The sequence below is a fragment of the Centroberyx gerrardi genome, chromosome 11 (assembly GCF_048128805.1).
Source record: "Centroberyx gerrardi isolate f3 chromosome 11, fCenGer3.hap1.cur.20231027, whole genome shotgun sequence".
In the NCBI taxonomy this organism is placed as follows: Eukaryota; Metazoa; Chordata; class Actinopteri; order Beryciformes; family Berycidae; genus Centroberyx; species Centroberyx gerrardi.
Window position 1 is genome coordinate 5,522,688 of NC_136007.1, and position 15,044 is coordinate 5,537,731.

The 15,044-nt window shown below is 41.7% G+C and overlaps 3 protein-coding genes and 2 non-coding genes across 5 annotated transcripts; all 5 read left to right on the forward strand.

Moving 5' to 3' along the window:
- The first annotated feature begins 4,288 nt into the window (after positions 1 to 4,288).
- gpr119 (G protein-coupled receptor 119) lies at positions 4,289 to 5,729 on the forward strand. The gene is made up of 2 exons (XM_071907377.2): positions 4,289 to 4,859; positions 5,026 to 5,729. Exons 1-2 carry the CDS (start codon positions 4,289 to 4,291, stop codon positions 5,727 to 5,729), a joined length of 1,275 nt encoding a protein of 424 aa, XP_071763478.2.
- A 3,920-nt stretch (positions 5,730 to 9,649) lies between these two features.
- On the forward strand, positions 9,650 to 9,721 carry trnad-guc (transfer RNA aspartic acid (anticodon GUC)). The gene has a single exon. It is a non-coding gene; the product is annotated as a tRNA-Asp (tRNA).
- A 1,644-nt stretch (positions 9,722 to 11,365) lies between these two features.
- On the forward strand, positions 11,366 to 11,438 carry trnav-cac (transfer RNA valine (anticodon CAC)). Its single transcript has one exon. It is a non-coding gene; the product is annotated as a tRNA-Val (tRNA).
- Positions 11,439 to 12,144: 706 nt separating this feature from the next.
- LOC139918072 (histone H4) lies at positions 12,145 to 12,481 on the forward strand. Its single transcript, XM_071907344.2, has one exon. It carries the CDS (start codon positions 12,157 to 12,159, stop codon positions 12,466 to 12,468), a length of 312 nt encoding a protein of 103 aa, XP_071763445.1. The 5' UTR covers positions 12,145 to 12,156; the 3' UTR covers positions 12,469 to 12,481.
- A 1,357-nt stretch (positions 12,482 to 13,838) lies between these two features.
- LOC139918027 (histone H2B 1/2) lies at positions 13,839 to 14,472 on the forward strand. Its single transcript, XM_071907284.2, is given in 2 exon segments — positions 13,839 to 14,013; positions 14,016 to 14,472. Coding segments are annotated over 2 exon segments (363 nt in total). The 5' UTR covers positions 13,839 to 13,844; the 3' UTR covers positions 14,210 to 14,472.
- The last annotated feature ends 572 nt before the right edge of the window (positions 14,473 to 15,044 follow it).

A 15,044-nucleotide genomic window follows, 5' to 3' on the forward strand; every position in this document is an offset into this window, starting at 1 on the left:
ATTATTTTAGAAGTTTTGAACTTTTGAACCCTTTGCACAGTCCCTCCCAGCCCCAACATCCTGTACATTGCATTATGGAAGCAAGACACCATTGAAATGAATATTTAAGGGATCTGAGAGAGGAGGTTGGTGCGGGATAAGGGTGTGACATTTGACTTGGTAACTGAATTGAACTGAACTGTCATTTTATTTTACTTATTCATGTATTTATTTTCTGGCCTGTGTGTCTTGCGGTTCAACTACCGTGCACTCTAATTGCTATCTGAGCTTTAAAGTAGTCACAATGCCGTGTTTTTTTTTTCTTTTCTTTTTTTCTTTTTTTAAGCCGCTGTTATGTTGTGAAAAAGAAAAAAAGCTATAATTGCTTTTATGTACCATTGTAGACTGTATTCTATTTTACCTGCAATAAAAATATTTATAAAAAAAAAAAGATAGGAACATCTCAGATCACTCCATTCCGTCTCAATGTTTTCCTCACAGACACTAGCTACTAGCTTTTGCCAGAAGCTGGATTGATGCCAAATGATGTCTTCAGTGTGTGCAGTGAGAGTGTCATTACCCAGATTTATTTGCGTGGTGAATCCTAGTGGAAAATGGGCCCATCTTGCCAGATGTCTCTCCTGGGGACTGTGGGACCAGAACAGGATGACAGCCAGCAGGGGCAGAGTATTCCTGGGAAGTTTGAGTCTTTTTGGTGATTTGTTCATTTCGAGTCAGTACATCTAAATTAATCAAACCTTTGAAATTTTGGGGTTTTCAAGCTTTTTCTTAGATTGAGCTATCTGGTCTTCACAACTTCCGGGCAACGTCCTGTGTGCCTGCACATTAAGTGCTGTACTCGTTTTAGGCCATTAAAGGGCAAGATATCCTATTTAATTGTATTTATTGCTGTTAATTGTTTCTATTTAATTATATTTTAGATGGTGACTTATGAAGGCATGCATTTTGGTAAATGTTAACAGTTTTTTGTTTTATTGATTCCACTTGTCTATTTACAGTATGTGGTGAGAGAATGGTAATAGTAGTTTTCAAATTGGTGTGTGTGAGGTCAATTGTTATTTGTTAAGAAAATAAATTAAATTTATTTGTAATATGGCTTAAGAATAATTACAAGATTAGTTACACCAAAAGGCTAAACAAGTAACTACCATCGTGCCTACCTGGGCAGTGGGCAAACACCGCAGACACAGTATCTGCAGGCTATCAGAGACCAGCAGCATCTCGAGTGTTCGATACTCCTGCCATGTCGAGTCGAGTTGGAGTTTTCAGTATACCGGCACATGAACAAATCGATCAACAAAGCAGTATCTAAATACGACAAGCCCCAAGGGGAAAACCACAAGTCAGTACACGACACAAAACTATACAACAGCTCAATACAAGAAATTACACTAGGTTGTCATACGAACACAAACAATATTGTTTGTTTCTTCAGTGGGGGTTACGTATGTACTGAAAATTGAGAACCCGAATGAACGGCTCGCTCAATAAGGAAGTAGTACATTGTTGAGCGAGCCGTTCATTCGGGTTCTCGAGTTTCAGTACGTACGTAACCCGTATACTGAATACTCGAACGACTCAACATGGAAGTAGTATCGAACACTCAAGATGCTGCTCGTCTCGGACAGTTTGCAGATAGTGATTTGAAAATGAAACTAGAAAATCCGAATGAATGGCTCGCTCAACAATGTACTACTTCCCCAAAGAGCGGGTTTGAAAGTGCAATGTCTTTGTTTGTTAATTTGCGATCATTCAATCGTTTAATGAGCTTTGATGAAAACCTGAAGTGGGAGGAATCAGTACTCTGTATGTTTCGAGCTTGAGAAGGATTCGTTCAAAATGATTTGTTCGTTCTTTTTGGCCCAGCACTAGGGCAGAGTGGAATTGAGCGCTGGAGATTTGAACTGCTTGTCTTTCACTTGATTATAACAATTTCACTAAACGTTCTACTCATACTAGACAGTCTTTCAATGTAAATGTCCTTTTCGAAAATTATTTAGCAGCATGAGGCAACAGAGCTCACCGTTTCAACCGACAGCTGACTCAGGAGTCAATATTCTCTGCTGGTCCAAGTTCTACAGGTGTATAAGAGACAAAGTATATATACTCTAGGTCCAAAGTCGCCAAACCTATCGTTTAAAGGCTCAGAAATTATTCAGTGCATTTCCATCCTACTCAATACTGCCATCTCATGTTATGTTGTTGCACTGAAGACACTCATCTATGGCTGCAACCTGCTGTATTGCATGCTGCTTGCTTGAATGCACACAGTGATAGAATGCTGAATGCAGATTGACATGCGTAATATACTATCTATGTCTTGCACTGTCCCATGGCACTGAATATGAGGTCCTACTGTCCCTGTAGACAGTGCAAACAACTGTAGAATATAAATATCACTTTGAATATTCAAAAAGTATTCATTAACTATCCGCATTTATGCAGTGTTGTGTACAATCAGGTTGCAAAACTGATGAAGCTAAGCTTTGCCGTAATGTTTTAACTGCTGCGGGGAAACAAAGTGCGGGAAGAGCGGTATACACAGACACTTCACTTCTTAATTTAAAGGTCCCATATCATGGAAGACAGACTTCCCCATTATAAAAGAGTTGGATGTGCTATCTAAACATCATGGAAGTATCAAAACACACAGTGTAATGTAGAGTTTTCCCTACCTGTAGCTGCTGGGCTGTGGTGTCTCATGTTTCACTCTTGAAACGGTTAGCCAATCAGAACAGAGGGGTCATTAATATTAATGAGCCTTAAAGGCACAGCAACAAAAATGGCCTGTTCTTGGTAAGGCTCAGAGAAATGCTGGAAAATAAACATGTAAAAATGGAATGAGAGTGTTTTTGGTACATGACTCCACACAAACAGCTTTGAATGGACCTCAAGACATAAAATAAAACACTGGAAAGTGTAGAATATGGGACCTTTAAGTGACCGTTTTGGTTCAGCACTAGTTTTAAAGTGATTGTTATTAAACATAAAAAATAAAGAATTAGTGCATTACTTCTACTCCTGCTTGGAAGAGAGCCAGCAGGCAGAGGGCTGGGACAAGGGTCAGTACAGCAGCAACTGTGCTGGCGAAGGTTGTGTACAGCAAGTGTCTGTATGTGTGTGTGTGTGTGTGTGTGAGGGGGTGGGGGGGTGTGGTAATGTGCTCTCACAGGCACTACAAGGGGAGGGGAGGCGTGGTAATGCTGTGTGTGTCTTCCTCACTCAGCATTTGTGAAAGGGCTTTTACGGTCACCGATGGGACTGGTGAGATCGAATGGATGTTTTGGAAATCGATCAGCTCTCTTGAACTCTGACAGCAGTCATTACGGAAAGATTATGGAGCAATGGATTAAAGTAACAACATACAACGGCATGTATGTTGGTGGATGTGATTCATCTTCTTATGGTGGAATACAATTTACCAGATCTCATACATTGTAAGAATCTATGACACTTAAGGGAAGCAGCTTCCGATTACGAATACGATTTAACAGCACAGCCTGGTGGTTTTGGTTGGGTCAAGCTTCTCACTTAAAACATAGGGGTAAATTGTTATTTGTAAGTTGCATTCCAGTGTTTTTTGGCAAGTTGAAGATTTCCTGCAGGTTTTAGCCCAAATGCGGTCAAACCATTCTGGTAATAGACTGGTAACAGCTTTGCCATTTAAATACAGTTATATGTAGGCTATGGCAAATGCAACTATTTTAGTTATCAGGGTGGAAGTAACTAATTATATTTACTGACGGTACTGTAAATTAGATTTTTTGAGTATTTTTAAAGTCAGTACTTTTACCTTCACTGTGAACGGTCAGTCAGCAAAGACGAGAGATTATTCTGGCTTTACTTTGCACTTTATTGTGTAATTTCAAATTTTTGCAGTTAAAGGATCTAGTTTGAAATCTGTCTTCTCAGCCTTTTAGAATTGCATGGAAAATATCACATGTATCAAAGTTCTCTTTTCTAAAAAGTAACTAACTTTTACTGAGTACATTTTAAATTAGCTACTTTTTACTTTTACTTAAGTAAAATATCAGCAATATCTACTTGAGTAGGATGTTTTAGTACTCTTTCCACCCCATCTACTTTCTCTGTGGTACCTTCTGTTTTCTCTAACTGTGATTATCCTAATTGCAAGTGCCACCATTCCCACTGTAATGGATGGACTCTGACTCTGATCCCAGCAACATCGACCGACCGCAACTGGACACAAGAGCACAAACCCATCTGATAGCCAGAGGCTTTTGTGAAGCTTCTTGCTTAAAAAATTGTATTTTTTTTTGTCATTAACATGTCATATTTGACCGGACATGTGGGCACTGACCCCTCTGTTGCGATGACTCCTGCCAGCATGGATTCTTTTGAGCCCACGGCTCAAAGCATCCTGAGGCCCCAGGTGATGGGTGTGATCCTGAGCATCGCCTCCTGCCTCATCATCTCCACCAATCTGCTGGTGGCAGCTGCCTTACTCAAGCTGCTCCGAAGGAGGGGCAGCCAAAACTGGTGCTTCGTCCTCAACTTGGCGCTGGCCGACACCCTGGTGGGCCTGGCCATCACTGGCGTTGCCACAGAGGACTTGCACAGCAGCAGCAACAACACTGACAGCAGCAGCCACATCCCTGGCGCCCCTCATTCCACCGCCATGCCGCTCTCTGCTCAGGGCAAGACCAGGTGTCTGATGCGCATGGCCTTCGTCACTTCGCCCTGCACGGCATCCATCATGTCCATGTTCCTTATCTCGCTTGACCGCTATGCGGCCATCAAGATGCCCCTGCGTTACTCCCGGCTGTGTGGGAAGGGGACTGTGGCTGGGTCCCTGGTGGCCCTGTGGATCAGCGCCCTCATTATAGGATTCCTGCCAGGTGGGACCTTAAATTATACAACTCATTGTTTTTTTTTGCTAAATTAATTTTATGGTTTGTGACCAAGACTAGATGTGCCTAGTGGTGGCTGTGCCGTTCTGGTTGTGACTGTTTTCTTGATATTGGCTTCATACCCGGATAATAACCCATGCCCTCTGTTCCTCAGTCATGGTGCGCCAGCTGCAGACGGAGGGCTACAACGGCTTCTGTGCCTTCTTCTCCGTCATCCACCAGGCGGGCATCATCGTCTTATTCTGCGTGTGTTTCTTCCCTGTGCTCTCCGTGTTCGTTTACATCTACCTGGACATCCTGAAAATTGCCTGCAGCCACCAGAAGCAGATCTGCCAAGTTAGGCAAGCAGGCTCCAGGACACATGACCACCATGACCACCATCATCATCATCATCACCAGCAGCAGCAGCAGCAGCAGCAGCAGCAGAGGAGCCGTTACTGGGGCCACGTCAAGGCCCTGAGGACTGTGGCGGTGCTGGTGGGCTGCTTCTTGGTCCTCTGGTGCCCCTTCTTCGTGGTCTGCATGGTGCAGGTTCTGTGTGAAAGCTGCACGCTGACCGAAGTATTGGAGAACCACCTGTGGCTCCTGGGGCTATCCAATTCACTGATTAACCCTCTGGTGTACGCCTGCTGGCAGAGAGAGGTGCGTCTGCAGTTAGGAGCCCTATTTTCCTGCTTTAAGGGCAGGTTGTTGGCTCCCGGACCGTCAGGTGTCCCAGAAAGGTATCAGCCACAGCAGCCTGTGCAGACTCAGACTGGAGTTTCTGGCGGTGAATCCTCCGATCCAACGCTGCTGCCCCACATGACCTGTAATGATGAGGTTCACACTGTGCCACTGTCTGCCTCAGCTAGCTTGTGAGTGACATGGGGAAAGGGGCGGAAGGGCGGAAACAAAAACATGACTCGGCAATGAGTGTGTTTACTTGCATATTGAATATTAGTGCTGCAGAATTAAAAATGCAAAATAGTAATAGTGGCTACCGTAATTTCTGAACACAAAAGGCTGCAAGAGGTGTTTCGGAAGACAGAGGAAACAAGGCGCTCTGGTGCTGTGGAGAATCCCTGGCCTAGCTGCAAATGGAGTAAATATTGTTTTTTTTTCAAACAAATTTTCAAGCAAATCCTAAGCATTAGCCTCTCACCCAAGCATCCGCATTTTATGAAAAACGTTTTTACACATTGAAAAAAAACAAAACAAAACAAAACAAAAAAATAGATTTTTGCTGTTTCCTGCTGATTTCATCTTTTTTTGCTTTTATTTACTGCTTTGTAGTGCTTTGTATTTGTATTTTGAAAAGCTATTCTGCTATTCTTATTAACTAGAACGTATCTGAGCAAAAACCCTCATGAGTGTTTGGTCGTCAGTATGGTTTGAGTGTAATATACTATATGTTGTAATTCCACCCTGCTAGTCCCTCTGGTGGGTCCATCATTAAACACAGTTTAAGCAGCCAAGCTTTGTTCAAACCCACAGAATTTTATTTTAAATTTCTGTCAAGCTCCCAAGGTTTCCAAAGATACCAAACATGTCATGCTGAATTACAGGGAAATGTACATTTCCCTGTAAATGTACATTTACAATAACATGATCCAAACAAAAACATAAATATGAAAAATAAACTGATTTTCTCATGCAGTATTTGATTATAGTCCTAACTTTCATCTCAGTATTTTGTCCTCAGAGTAAAAGCATCCAGTTTGTGGCGGCTCTTACCTGCCATGGGACATTTGAAATGTTGTTTTAGCTTTATTCGACAGCACAGCGAAACAGGAAAGATGCAAGATAACAAGATAACACATAGCAAAGGTCATGAGACAGACTGGAACCCGTGACATTGCACATAAATCGTACGAGCTGTCATGGGTCTTTTCGAGTTCTTTGTTATATACTGCTTTATTACTTCCACGTGATTTAGTAGCTTTAAACTGATGACACTCAGATAGCAGACGGGCCTGCTGTTTATTTATAGTTGCTATTGTATTTTATAGCTGGATAACTATTCACCCATGGGAACTTCCTTCGGCTGTTTAAACCTGGACAGATACCATCCACTTTACCTCTTACCATTCTGTATCAACAAAGCAATTACTGCAGCAGATAAGGAAGATCACTTGGAGGGTCTGGTCATTAGATAGCTTTATACACAGTAACGTTTGTCACAACTACAAAATCCCTACAAAAAGACACATAAATTGGGCTTGAAATGATAAGAATTTACTTTTAGAATCAGAATCAGAATCAGAATCATTTTATTGGCCAAGTACATTTGCACATAAAAGGAATTTAGCGGTTGCTTGTGTAGGTTACATTGTTAAAAGACAGAGAAGAATAAAATACAATACAAAACAAAAAACAGTAATATAAAAACGTTATATAGTAGAAACAGTAGAAGAAGCAGAATCAAATACAGAAAATAAGTTTATTGCACAATAAGTATTTGCGCTGTTTTGAATATTGCACTGTGATGGATAAATAAATGGTGAGTGGTAGTGGCATGTGGCAGCATCCCGTTCTCATAGGGCAAGGAATGTCCTGTGCATCCTCTTAGAAAGTCTGTGATTTCCATACAGTGGTGGAAATAATGTCCTACTGAAATAGAAGTACTGTTACTTTGCTGATATTTTACTTACGTATACCGTATTTCCTCTAATATTGGCCCGGGCCTTTATTTACCTCAACTGCAGAGGGTACCAGGCTTATATTAGAGACAGGCCTTTATTTCTAATTCCCTCTGTTTGATAAGTATATTTGCTCATATTTTAGTACGAAGCCTCCTTGTTTTCTGATCTGCTTCTGTTGGGGTACGTTAGGTAGACGTTTTTTTGTTACTGCAATGCATTACGATAATTACGGTAATCGACGATGGCATGCTCCAGAGACTTCCACCGGCCGAGCCGTCTTGTGGCACTTGTACATTACTACAAACTACAGTTACATTATATAACAGGCAGCAGGAGTTTACCGGTATCCACCGTTGTTTTTTCCTTTGTTTTTTTCCCGGCCTGTATTTGAGGCCGGCCTTTATTTGTTCGTGTCGACCACGGCCCCGGCCATTATCGGAGACCCGGCTTTTAATTGACTACAGGCCACTATTAGAGGAAACACGGTAAGTAGAATTACTGGTGTAAAAATTTAAAGTAAAAAGTAGTTCATTTAAAATTTAGTATTTTAAATGAGGCCCTCGGTTCGAAACCGGGCGTAAACAACCTTATTTCATCCTGTAAGAGCTTTGAATGATTTAGAGAGAAGAACTCTCGCTTAAAGGAATAGTTCACCCAAAAACTAAAATTTGGTCATTATTTACTCATTCTCATGCCAGTACAAACTCGGGTGAGTGTTTTTTCTTCATACAACTTACCTGGAGTTCTCCAGGCTCGCTGCTGGAGGAGCTTCAGTTACAGTTTTTTCTGATTGCTTAGGCGCTATCTTTGAAACTATAGGCTATTTTTGCAAAACTCTACACACTAACCACAAAACAATCAAGTCAATACAGTACACACAAACCATCATTTGAATAAGCACACTAAGCACCAACTACGCACTGATAGTATAAATGAAAAACACTTGTGGCTTTTGCTTTTTCTGTGTGCAGGGCATAGCAGTTTGCAATACTGTAAAGTTTTGTCATACATGTAGTAAACACACATACAAAGAAGGGGAAAAAGTTTTTGTTTTTTTTCTTACAGTAAGAAAAAAAACAAAAAACTTTTTCCCCTTATTTGTATTGATAGTGTGTTATGTTCGGAATACACATCCATACTTTACACATTTGGATACCTGTGTGTATGTGTGTTTACGTTACTACATGTATGACAAAACTTTACAGTATTGCAAACTGCTATGCCCTGCACACAGAAAAAGCAAAAGCCACAAGTGTTTTTCATTTATACTATCAGTGCGTAGTTGGTGCTTCGTGTGCTTATTCAAATGATGGTTTGTGTGTACTGTATTGACGCAAAAACACAATGTTTTAAAAGAGTTTGAAGAGTTTTGCAAGAATTGTTTACTTTTGCAAGAGATGTATAATGTTTTGCTGGTTTGGTGTAAGGTTTTGTGGTTAGTGTGTAGAGTTTAGCAAAAATACCCTATAGTTTCAAAGATAGTGCCTAAGCAATCAGAAAAAACTGTAATGGGGAGCTGGACTTTCTGCTTCAAAAAGGGCAACATTTTGCATTTACTTCCGCATTACCAAACGTCGCGAGGCCACCATGGCCGCGCAAGGTTTGTGTGTGCAACAGAGGTTTGGTAATGCGGAAGTAAATGCAATGCCGATCGACTCGAATTTCATGAAATAATGGATCAAATTTCGTTTTTTTCCACTCATAGAGTGATCGTCAGACGTCAGAAGACTTGGATTATACTACACGAGCTTTATGGAGTCATTTTATGGACATTTGTTGCCCTTTTTGAAGCAGAACACCCTGCTCCCCATTCACTGCAATTGTTTGGAAGAAGCTCCTCCAGCAGCGAGCCTGGAGAACTCCAGGTAAGTTGTATGAAGAAAAAATACTCACCCGAGTTTGTACTGGCATGAGAATGAGTAGATAATGACCGAACTATTCCTTTAAACCAAACCAGACACTGTAAGTTAGACTCTGTCCATACAGTCATGAGTAACTTGCTTCTCCGGATGGATGAGTAGATTAAAGGATAGATTCAGCAATATATAATTAGTCTCTTCCATCCCTGTAGTACTTTGACCCACAGAAAATATTTTATCTAGACTAACTCCCGTCAGTGGGAAGAAGACATGAACTCGCCAGCCGACTTTGCACCTCTCCTCGTTAGTATAGTGGTCAGTATCCCCGCCTGTCACGCGGGAGACCGGGGTTCAATTCCCCGACGGGGAGGATTCTCTTTTCTCTCCCAGCGCTTTATGGAGGCAGAGAGGAACCTGAGCTGATGGAGACACTGAGCAAGATTCAGCTGGAAGGAATGGATGATTGGACTCCTGTCTACTATCAACTACAGGATTCTTTATCCACACTAAAATTAGAGCCGTAGTTACTTGTAGAATGGCAAAGCTATGTAGCTGGATGCTAGTGGGAAGTGATGATGTATACATCAACACGTCATTTAGAGAATATGTCATGTGTAACAGAAACAAATTGTTGGTCAGAGTAAAATAAACTGCTTTCAGGACTGTGAAAAAACAGCTTCAACGTAGACAGTGTTGCTCTGTTAAGGCCACATTGTCTGGACACCACAACACACTGCTATATCTGCTGGAGCACCATTGTATTATTCTGAATCTGATTTAAGTTTTAGCATGAATTGCATAATGAATGGCTCCTTCACATACCTGGGAGTGGAATGAACCATCATTAAATCTATGGAGATTCTGCTTTGCAAATGTTATAACTGTTAAATGATTTATCTGATTAATAGATGGTAGTGGTAGTCCAAAAATAATGCTTTTTTTTTTTTTAACGAATCATTCTCGAGCTCAAAACATACGGAGTCTGTGGTGGTATGTACGGGTTCCTCCCATTTCGCGTTTCCATCAAAGCTCATTAAATGATTGCATGATCGCCATTGCATAAAGAATGGTCCCGTCACATACTGGGGAGTGTAAAAGACAGATGCATCATGAAATGTATGTAAGTTCTAATTTTAATGTTAATACAGTAGGTTATAATATAGCCCTCATAAACACAACTTGTTGTGCACTACTGTAACAGGGCTGCACAGAACCGAGGCAACAACAGCATGTATTGCCGGTGCCACCCTAGCCTCTGTGCTGCTTGTAGAGAGAACGTCAGGCCAAGGTCCAATCAAAAATCTGGCAATTTGTTTCTGCCTTGTATATTGGCAAAAAATATTTGCGCATATGGGAGATATTTTGACAAACCCCATTTGGACTCATTGTTAGCAGCAAGAGGCAACTGAGCTCGCCTTTTCAGCCGACAGCTGACTCTGGAGCCAATATTGTCAATATTGTCTGTGACCAGAGACTCATTATATATAGGTCCGAAATCACCAAACTTATGATTTTATTTACTCATAGCCTGTCCTACATAATGGAGAAAAAGATCCTGCTGGAGTTACTCATGAGTTGAGACGTGAAGACATGGGTGTGGCTATTTCTCGGTTCCGGAAGCACAAAACCCATTCATTCAACGCTACAACCATGGACTGTAAATGGTTACAACATTAAGACAAGGACATGGTCAGGAGTGCACAACTGCACTTCTTTCGTCCACTTTCCATCGTCTCAGTCGGCGAAGCAGCGGTGGATGCCACTCATTAGGTTTAATCAATGACTAATCACAGCAGGTATCAGAGAACTGCCGGTTAGCTCGCTGGCGCTCATAAATAATAAATAAATAATAAGGAAATAAATTACAACTTGAAGTTTTCAACCTTCCTCTGTCATCGGATTATCTCAGTCTGTTCTTAAATAAAACAATAAAAACATGAAAAAAAAAAAGTTTCTCACACACACACACACACACACACGGAAACACCCATACATTACAATATAAGCTATATCAGTTTCCGTAGTGTAGTGGTTATCACGTTCGCCTCACACGCGAAAGGTCCCCGGTTCGAAACCGGGCGGAAACAGTTTTGTCTGACCCGGACAGACCCGCCGCGGCTCAATGATCTGTAAATAGTTTCAGTATTAAGTCCATTGCACACAAATACACTACTGATGTTCGAGGATTCATCATATCGGTGCAGCAGCAAATAGCTACGTGAACCAGCCAGTGTCTTTAATGTCCCTCTTCTTATATTAATATTTGTGCATTGATTAATTTATTGTTGGATTTTCAACATACAATTATCTATCAATTTCTATCAATTATGCTATCAAATAAACTACTAAATAAATAAATAAATGAATACGTATTATCTTAGGATTTTGTTGTTCTGGACACCTCATGTTTAATTTATCTTTTTTTAAGTGTGACAAATGTCAGTTTGCCCTGATGACTGACGGTTGAAAGCATTAAACGTTATGACCTAAGCATATTTAGACATGACAATAAACACCAAGTCATAGAATTGCTAAAAGAATGAGGAGCTGCTGCAAGTCAGAAAGAATCTTGTTTGCATTTTCTTGCTCTTATTTTGAAGGCCTAACCGGAAACGCGATTGCCGAGCTTCTGCTAACTTGACAAAGCTGAAGTTCCGTTTAAACAAAATGGGGGAGGAGTTTGGCGCCGCCCAGCAAAGCGCGCTCTTTCCTTCCTCATTTAGGTCCGCAAAGACGATTTAAATACTGAAGCTGTCTAGAAAGCTGTATCAGTTTCTTTTTGCTTTAAAAGAAAACGCATCGAAAATGAGTGGCCGCGGAAAAGGAGGAAAGGGACTCGGTAAAGGAGGCGCCAAGCGTCACCGGAAAGTTCTCCGTGATAACATCCAGGGAATCACCAAACCCGCCATCCGCCGTCTGGCTCGCCGCGGCGGAGTCAAGCGCATCTCCGGTCTGATCTACGAGGAGACCCGCGGGGTGCTCAAGGTCTTCCTGGAGAACGTCATCCGTGATGCCGTCACCTACACCGAGCACGCCAAGAGAAAGACCGTCACCGCCATGGATGTGGTGTATGCTCTGAAGAGGCAGGGCCGCACTCTGTACGGCTTCGGAGGTTAACTTCATTTACCAGTCAACAGCAACACAAAGGCTCTTTTAAGAGCCGCCCACTTGCTTTAAAAAGAGAAATCCTTTGTCCGTTAATAATCTGATATGAATTTAAGATGGGTAACTTTACAAAAGCACTATATAGGAGTTACATTTTTCCACTGCTAGTTCAGTAGGAAACGCCTTACACCAGAAAAACAATATACTGTTGCAGTCGGTGTAGTGTCTCTTCCGAATTGTCCGATAGTGAATCCAGTCGGTAACAGTCCATTTGATAAGTTTTTCCGGAAGTCACACTTTAATAGCCAACAACACTTTGTGCTAAAACCCCTGAAGAAGAGGGGCCGCCAGTTCTGAGCTTCCCCACAGAGAACAAAGGCCTTTTCTGCTCCGATTCAGTCGTTTTTTGTTTACCAACGTGTTAAAACTCTGTGCGGATGTCCTTAAACAGCAGGACATGCAGATCAATTGAATCTGTTTTACACACATTTTAAACACAACCCTGTGCACTCATTATTCACCATTCATCTGCCCGTTCCTGTTCCCAGTATGGAGTCACCCTCCCATCTCCTTGTCTTATAAATAGCAGTGGCAATATCACTAGGTATATCATATGAAACCATAGCATTGTCGGTGAGTGTTGTGGTCCCATGGTGTCATGGTTAGCACTCTGGACTCTGGAGCCTGATTTTCAGGATCAGTTTAGTTCATGAATCTGAATCTATGATCTCAATCCTTTGGTGCATAAATAGCGATTAGGCATCAAGTCACAACACCTTCTCACCTGATGGACTGTGTAATCTATTAAAAAAAAAATATATATATATATCTGTCTCTATGCACTGCCTCGTAGCACCTATGTCCTGTCGGACCAGAACTTAGCTTTATAGCACTTAAAAATGCCAAATGGGAAATTGTAAATTGTAAGTCTTTCTGTGGAATTGAATGATTTGAGACATAGAAATGTATGTTAGAAAGGTATGTTACTGATGTATCATAGTAATCTCTAGCATGAAACATGAATCATGTTGCCATGAAAATGAGTAGCGTTTGGAGTTTGTCTTTAGCGTGTGAGACTCGGATAGACTTTATGAATTGCACAAATGCTGCGTTTCAAAACATTTTTATAGTTTTTGTGTACTCTTTAGTGTACCAGGACAGCCAACAACACAGCAACACAGTCGTATTTATTTGAATGGGAATATCAGATCTATTCATTCTAGTTCTGTGGGAAAGAGGCCATTGTGTAGCGCATGCCCAGTCTAGCTGCAAATCTCTACCAATCGTATAGGAGGAACAGCACAGCTCTATTTGCATCAGCTGCCTACAAAATCATCCGCTCTGCTCCTCTCAGCTCATTCTCTGCTGTAAAGTACCGAGACTTCGTCATGCCTGAACCCGCCAAGTCAGCGCCCAAGAAGGGCTCCAAGAAAGCCGTGACCAAGACCGCCGCTAAGGGCGGCAAGAAGCGCAGAAAGACCAGGAAGGAGAGCTACGCCATCTACGTGTACAAGGTGCTGAAGCAGGTCCATCCCGATACCGGCATCTCGTCCAAGGCCGGATGTCGTTCGTCAACGACATCTTCGAGCGCATCGCCGGTGAGGCGTCTCGCCTGGCTCACTACAACAAGCGCTCCACCATCACCTCCAGGGAGATTCAGACCGCCGTCCGCCTGCTGCTGCCCGGTGAGCTGGCCAAGCACGCCGTGTCCGAGGGCACCAAGGCGGTCACCAAGTACACCAGCTCCAAGTAAACCGCCTGGAGATACATCCACCCAAAGGTCCTTTTAAGGGCCACACACTACTTCAACAAAAAGCTGATTCAGTTACTTTGCCTACTAAGTATAAATTCACTTTTGATGTGTGCATGCTTTTAAATGATTTGTTAGTTGAGTGCAACACAAGGCGCTTCGACTGCCTTACAAAGCCCGTTTCTTCGTTCTAAATCGAAAGCCATGCCCAAGGGGAACCTAAAAAACATGAATTCATCGTTAAATATAATTGATCAATAACTATAGTCTACATGACGCTTTCAGGGTTGCGGCCCACGCAATGTAAACCTTATGGCTTAAAAGAAGACAGTTATGTTCTGTTTGTTACATATTGTACTTTTTTCATATTAACTTAATTTAGACCAAAACTCAACACTGGCTGTCACCCACTTTTTCCTCCTATCCCCAATCTGTCACACAGACTTGTCGCATGTGAAAAAAAAATCTGCAGAACTTTTTATCCCCCTCCCCCGTTCATCTATTCCCTGCTACCCATTCACCACTCTGACACGGTATGAGCACTTAAGCAGTTTCTATGTTTTCCTTACACGTGATTGAACATTTCTAATAAACTAGAATATAAATGGAGCAGTTTCAGTTTTTTCTGTTTCATTTATGATGCATCTGTCCGCTCCAGTCCCTACTATGTGATGTATGTCATGCAGTTGATACTAAACATATTTGAGATATGATATGAATAACAATCTGACATAAGGCATCATGGCATGATCCTGTAAAGACAGCAGTGATAGAGCAGACATCAATTCTACTGTCGTTTTCAAACACATAATCATAGACTTGAACAAAAGGAAATCCA

Bases quoted from the DNA above. Each gene is read 5' to 3' on its own strand.
- gpr119 (XM_071907377.2), top strand. From the start codon at position 4,289: ATGTCATATTTGACCGGACATGTGGGCACTGACCCCTCTGTTGCGATG. The intron at 4,860-5,025 runs GTGGGACCTTAA...TCTGTTCCTCAG, and splicing joins CATTATAGGATTCCTGCCAG to TCATGGTGCGCCAGCTGCAG.
- LOC139918072 (XM_071907344.2), top strand. From the start codon at position 12,157: ATGAGTGGCCGCGGAAAAGGAGGAAAGGGACTCGGTAAAGGAGGCGCC.